The 7,461-nt window shown below is 40.9% G+C and overlaps 1 protein-coding gene across 1 annotated transcript; it reads right to left on the bottom strand.

Annotated features, from left to right (window-relative positions):
* Positions 1-5,218: 5,218 nt before the first annotated feature.
* On the bottom strand, positions 5,219-7,021 carry LOC121379309 (somatostatin receptor type 1-like). Its single transcript, XM_041507868.1, has one exon. It carries the CDS (start codon positions 7,019-7,021, stop codon positions 6,026-6,028), a length of 996 nt encoding a protein of 331 aa, XP_041363802.1. The 3' UTR covers positions 5,219-6,025.
* Between the last annotated feature and the right edge of the window lie 440 nt (positions 7,022-7,461).

Here is a 7,461-nt window from a genome sequence, read left to right as displayed (position 1 = left end):
CAATATTTAGACCTTTGTCAAAATGGAAATCGAGAAACTGAAAAGCTTATTAATGGCTTTATTTATTGAAATAGTGTTGTTGTTTGCCGAGATTTTGCAACCCTCTCGTTCCTTACGTGAAACAACCCCCATACACCACATGTTTTCCTGTTTATATTGTTAATGTTACGAAACATTAGCTGATACAATTCCAACCTGCTTTTTAATCATCATAATCTTCACATGGGGCGAGCGCCACAACGCTGTACTGCTTCCGATTCAGTCCTATCAGTTGGGCGCGTGGACCATATTGCAACAAAGGTCATTCAATCGATGTGGCTAATTTGGTAAAAGTCATGACTATGCTACACAATACATTGATTGAAGCATTTGTTTTGCGTACAGGTGTAAAATTACACATCAAGTAGACGCGGTGACCCAACCACGCTGAGAACACACCCACACTGCTGTTTGATGATCTGGAATCAAACAGTATAGAGAACTAGTACAATGGAAGATGTGTGGGGGTGGGGGTGGGGGGGGGGGGGTTAAATTAGGTTCCTGTAGGCTTTGAGTACATCACAAGGTGTGGTGATTTTCGAACAAACAGGATTTATAAGATCGCTCTAGGATCGATCCCCGTCGATGGACCCATTGCACTATTTCTCTTTCAAGCCAGTGTACCATAACTGGTATATCAAAAGCCGTGGTATGTGCTATCATGTCTCTGTGGGATGTGCCTTCAAAAGATCCCTTGCCACTAATGGGAAAATGTAGCGGGTTTCCTCTCTAAGACTATATGTCAGAATTACCAAATGTTTGACATGCAATAGCCGAAGATTAATAAATCAATGTACTCTAGTGGTATCGTTAAACAAAAATTTTTTTTAACGTTTTTTAAATTTACAATAGGAGGGATGTAGGACCAATGACAACACTTACCGGAAGACGCCGGAAAATCCATGTGCTCTAGTGGTGGCAAACATTTGGTAATTTTAAGTTTTTGAGGAAATCCGCTACATATTTTTTTTCCATTAGTAGCAAAGGATCTTTTATATGCACCATCCCACAGTCAAGATAGCTTGACTTTGATATACCAGTCGTGGTGTACTGGCTGGAACGAGAAACAGCCCAATGGGTCTACCGACGGGGATTGGTCCTAAACCGACCGCACATCAAGCGGGCGCTCTACCATTGTGCTACGTCCAGACCCTCCAGTCGTATGACGTCGATGTGTTACGTCCCACTTTATGAACTGTTATGGGTAATAAAGAAGATTTTTGTTCTGGAGTTTAGTGACGTGTGACAAAGACCATGATCACCCACACTACACCGACACCAAGGCATTGGCAGGACCGATCTCTCTCGACGGACACAGTCTCCCTTCCCTCCCAATCCCAACCAAAGTCTGTGTCTATGGTAAAGAGCATATGAATAAACACTTACTTATTCGGTAGATGCAGCCCATGTGGCGGTAGCGGCTAACACCGCTGTCTTTCAGTATCTACGGACACAAAAGTTAAAGTTTTTTTTTTTAACGACACCACTAGAGCACATTAATTATTAATAATCGGCTATTGGATGGAAAACATTTGGTAAGTTTGACATATAGAGGAAACCCGCTATATTTTTTCATTAGTAGTAAGGGATCTTTTTATATGCACCATCACACAGACAGGGTAGTTCATACCACGGCGTTTGATATAGCGGTCGTGGTGCACTGGCTGGAACGATAAATAGCCCACATGGGCCCACAGACGAGGATCGATCCTAGACTGATCGAGCATCAGGCGAGAGCTTTACTACTGGGCTACGTTCCGCTCCATCTACGGACAAAGACTGGAGATCAGCGTAAAGCCACCAAATAACAGTTGTTCAAAATGTGATGAGGTATGTGTGTTTATATAGAGAGACAGAAGAAGACTGGCAGACAGACAGAGAGAGAGAGAGAGAGAGAGAGAGAGAGAGAGAGAGAGAGAGAGAGAGAGAGAGAGAGAGAGAGAGAGAGAGAGAGAGAGAGAGAGAGAGACAGACAGACAGACAGACAGACAGGGAGAAACAGACAGCGACAGGAAGAAGGAAGGAAGGAAATGTTTTATTTAACGACGCACTCAACACATTTTATTTACGGTTATATGGCGTCGGACATATGGTTAAGGACTACACAGATATTGAGGGAGGAAACCCGCTGTCGCCACTTTATGGGTTACTCTTTTCGATTAGCAGCAAGGGATCTTTTATATGCACCATCCCACAGACAGGATAGCACATACCACGACCTTTGATGTACCAGTCGTGGTGCACTGGCTGGAGCGAGAAATAGCCCAATGGGCCCACTGACGGGGATCGATCCCAAACCGACCGCGCATCAAGCGAGCGCTGCACCACTGGGCTACGTCTCGCCCCCGCGACAGAAAGAACGAGTGACATGTTTTATTTAACGACGCACTCAACACACTTTAAATAACTTTATACTGCCTTGGACATATATCACAAAGAGGAATGTGTTCGTATATTTGTTCTGACAGGGCGAAACAAAACAAATAACTAATGGAAATGTCAAGCTGTGACCTGCAAATTACATTAGTGATTATAAATATTTGTCTAGTCTTTCGGTTCTGGACAACAACGGGGTTTTTTTCCTTTCTTATTATAAATGATACTATCGTAAGCTTTCTGCCATTGTTAAAGGGACATTCCCGAGTTTGCTGCATTGTAAGATATTTCCGACTAATAAAATATTTCTACGATTAAACTTATATATTAAATATATTATCTTGTTTAGAATATCAGTATATTCAATGTGTTTCTGGTCGTCTTAATATTTGTAACACGCCCAAACTGGATTTTATTTTCAAATAATTTCGTACGTACGAAAAAATCTTTTTTAGGAAATAAAATGAAATTTAACCTAGTACAAATATTAGAACGATCAGAAACACATTTAATATACAGCCACTATTATTTAATGCAGAAAAATATATTTAATATGTAATTACAGTCGTTAAAAAGTCTCTGTTAGTCGATAACAACTTAAAAATTGCAGCAAACTCAGGAATGTACCTTTAAGATTGATAGACACTTACATCTTACATAACTACATCTTGTTTTTGACAATCATTGTCTCTATGCCCAGCGTGTTTTTTTAACATCTTCATTTTTCGTTAGTAAAGGTTCCTTTTATTTCGTATATAAAATAAAATAATATAATATGAATGTTAGCTCGAATTTTTTTTCCTTTTATTTTCGTGCTTATATCCAATTAAGGTTCAAGCACGCTGTCCTGGACACACACTTAAGCTATCTGGGCTGTCTGTCCAGAACAATTGGTTAGCTGCTAGTTGTTAGTGGTTAATGAGAGAGAAGATGGTGTAGTGGTCTTACACCTTTACAATAAGTCGTTAAAACTCACTCTCTACCGGGCTGCGAACCCTGTACCTACCAGCCATTTTGTCCGATGGCTTAACCACGACACCACCGATATAGCAGTTTCTTTAACGGACTGTTGAAAATATGCGAGCTAGTTTTAATTGCATATACCAGTTTAGACTGTTAAAAATATGTGAAATAATGTTAGTTCAATATATCAGTGTATGTAACAGACTGTTGAAGATATGTGACATATTGTTCGATAAAGCATTCTCTGTTTATCAAACTGTTCAAAATATGTAAGATAGTGTCAGTTCGATACAGCAGTATCTTTAACAGATTGTTGAAAATATGTGAACTAATGTTAGTTCGATATAGCAGTGTCTTTAACGGACTGTTGAACATATATGAGATAGTCTTAGTTCTATATAGCACTCTATTTAACAGGTCTACAGGCTGGTAGGTACTGGGTTCGGATCCCAGTCGAGGCATGGGATTTTTAATCCAGATACCGACTCCAAACCCTGAGTGAGTGCTTCGCAAGGCTCAGTGGGTAGGTGTAAACCACTTGCACCGACCAGTGGTCCATAACTGGTTCAACAAAGGCCATGGTTTGTGCTATCCTGCCTGTGGGAAGCGCAAATAAAAGATCCCTTGCTGCTAATCGGAAAGAGTAGCCCATGTAGTGGCGACAGCGGGTTTCCTCTCAAAATCTGTGTGGTTCTTCACCATATGTCTGACGCCATATAACCGTAAATAAAATGTGTTGCGTGCGTCGTTAAATAAAACATTTCTTTCTTTAATGGACTGTTGAAAATACATGATATAGCGTTAATTCGATATAGCAGTATCTTTAACGGACTGTTAAATTATGTAAGATAGTGTTAGTTCGATATAGTCTCTTTAATGGACTGTTGGCAATATTTGAGATACAGTTACATCAATATAGTAGTCTCTTTAACAGACTGTTGAAACTATGTGAGATAGTTCGAGATAGCAGTCGCTTTAATGGACTGTTGGAAATATGTAAAATAGTTCGATATAGCAGTCATCACACTGGACATCAATACGGAATGAAGTTCATTAATAGAGCGATGGCTCACAGGATCGATCGCCCTCGAGAGACTCTAATTCTTCTTTGTCACGTCATGTATTCCAAAGGTTGTGGTATGTACTGTCTATGAGAAATAAGAAATACGAAATGAACCTGAAGTGTTTATTTTTGTCTAAAAGTGATTAATCGCTGGCTATCAGATTAAATGGTAACTGCAACATTTTGCTAAGAGAATTTGGCTACTTCCCGCCCCTAATTAATGAAGAGACCCGTTTCTCGTAATACCGACCTAAATTTCAGATGGCCAAAAGGTCACATGACATTTCCACCTAAAAGGAAGCACATACCACAGACTTTGATAGCTAAAATATATCTCTATGGCTTCGATTTTTAATTACAATTGAACATCAGGACAAAACTAAATTATATTGAAAAAAAAAAAAACTATTTGTTTAATGATTGCTTTTGAGGTCGGTCTGGGATAGATCCCCGTCGGTGGGCTCATTGGGCTATTTGTTGTGGTTTGTACTATCCTGTCTATGGGATGGCGCCTATAAAAGATACCTTGCTACTAATGAAAACGTGTAGCGGGTTTCCTTTCTTAGACTACATGTCAAAATTACCAAATGTTTGACATCCAATAGCCGACGATTAATAAATCAATGTGCTCTAGTGGAGTCGTTAAACAAAACAAACAAATGACCCGTAATGGACCACTGGGGTTCAGATGCAGCGTTAAGAGAGTGACAGTATTTTAAATACACAAATCTACAAAAGCAGGATATCGCATACCACAGTGTTTTATATTACCAGACGTGTATACAGTTGTAGTTAGTATCGTAATGAGTTTTCACATAATGATAAGCAATGAGTTTGGAAAGAAGAAGAAGAAGAAGTCACGTTTGGTCAGAATCGGACACATTGAAGGTTGTGCTCCTTTAAATGTACATTTTGAACAGGGTATCACCTACCACGGCGTTTGTTAATACAAATCGTATACGAGTAATCAGATGCAGTTGTCATGGAAACTACACTTACATTAATCTGGAATTAAGTCATTGTTTGATCAGTAAGGGAAAGTTCAGACGTTGGCTTCACTTTAACTATTTAATACACACTTTTAAACAAGATATCGCATACCACGATGTTTGCTATTACAATTCATACACACGATTGTCGTTAATATCGCATATTAAATTTCACACAATTATAAGCCTTGTAGTATTGTCCTCAGAGGTCTATGTCCTTTGGAAAGAAACTCCACGCCAGAGCCAACAATGTTTCATTATCCTTGGAGCGAGCGAGCGAGAGAGAGAGAGAGAGAGAGAGAGAGAGAGAGAGAGAGAGAGAGAGAGAGAGAGAGAGAGAGAGAGAGAGAGAGAGAGAGAGAGAGAGAGACGATGAAAATGATTTGTTTTTATATATGAACACCTTCAACACCCGAACATCATATACAGCGTCCACTGACATCAACAATTCTTGACTATCAATAATGTCGTCATAAAACGCGTTCACATCTTTGTGAGCCATTCGGTTCGGTCCTAGTAAAAAAATCCATGTAGCTTCAATCTACACATTATGTTTGGACCTACCAGTGATTAAGTCCAAACCGATCTGGAACCGTCATAACAGCATGATATCTTCTCTAGTCTTTGTGCTGTTGGTGTTGGTCATTTTGTCCTTGAAGAATATTCGACTCAGCTGAATACGAAAATTGCTCCCAGAGAGAATGTATATGTAGAAATTGGCCGCGTAATTAACCTGCGAAATGGCCAAGAAGACGTCTTTCCACGGCGTGAGCGTGAAGACGAAGTGTCTCGCGAGGTCGAGACTACATGTCTTGAGGACGATGACGATCGTGAAGGTCAACACGACAAGCGGTAAGAGGGTCAACACGTACGTGAAGCAGATCGTCAGCAGCATCATGGTTGTCTTGTGTCTGCGCTGAGAGCAGCGCGTGAATCGCGTGGACTCCGAATTGGACGTCGCCCTGCCCACGCTCTTAATCTTGCAGACGACAAGCACGTTGCAGATGCAGACGGCGACGAAGGGCAGGAGCAGGATGAGTGTCAACTGGTAGAAGTAGAAGTGCAGGTTGGTGTAGTACACCGCCAGACGGGGCGAGCTCTCGCACTGGGAGCCCACCTTCTTCACCATGATGATGCGAAAAACCTGGGTGTACGACATCAGGGCGAACATGGAGAGGATCACCGCCACGGCTCCTTTCTGCGTGACGAGCGAGTTTCTCCTGAAGGGGAAGAAGACGACGAGTAGCCTCTCCCCAGCCATCGTGACGATCAGCCAGGACGACATGAGATAGCAGACGGACTCGGAGAAGGCGTAGATCTTGCAGCTGATGTCCGTGAAGACGGACCAGACGCCGGGTTTGCCGAAGTACAACAGGAGCTCGTCGACCAGTCGGATCTGTTGGTTGATGAGGACCAGGGAGTCGAACACGGCCAGCGCACACAGGTAGTGGCTGTAGGACTTCACGCGAAGGTACTTGGACTTCATCACCACGAACGACAGGCAGTTGCCCACCAGACCTGCCATGACGATGAAGGTGACGGTGACCTCTTTGAATATCCAACCCCAGTCCGGGAGAACCTCACCTCTCATGTCATAGTCTAGAAAATAGTGAACGAAAATGAAAATAAGATAATATGACGTTAAAAGGACTGTCCCGAGTTTGCCGCCATTGTAAGGTGTTTCTAATACAATGTGTTAAAGGCTAAACATAGTTTCTGGTTTAAAATATCAGTGTCTGTATTTCCAATGTGTTTCAGGTCGTCCTGATGTTTGCAAGTACAATTAAACTGGATTTGGCCTCCCAATAATGTTGTTTGCACAAAAAGAGATATATCTATATCTATATCTATCTATCTATCTATATCTATCTATCTATCTATCTATCTATCTATCTATCTATCTATCTATCTATCTATCTATCTATCTATCTATCTATATATATATATATATATATATATATATTAGAACATAAAATGAAGTGTCACCTATAGTTCATCCCATCCTCTTACAAAACTATTTTTGTTTGTAAA

This window comes from Gigantopelta aegis, chromosome 2 (genome assembly GCF_016097555.1).
Source record: "Gigantopelta aegis isolate Gae_Host chromosome 2, Gae_host_genome, whole genome shotgun sequence".
Taxonomy (NCBI): domain Eukaryota; kingdom Metazoa; phylum Mollusca; class Gastropoda; order Neomphalida; family Peltospiridae; genus Gigantopelta; species Gigantopelta aegis.
Note: the sequence above shows the minus strand (reverse complement) of the source record. Positions and strands in the feature narration are given on the sequence as shown.

Excerpts from the sequence above, each read along its gene's own strand:
- LOC121379309 (XM_041507868.1), bottom strand. The coding sequence starts at position 7,021 with ATGAGAGGTGAGGTTCTCCCGGACTGGGGTTGGATATTCAAAGAGGTC.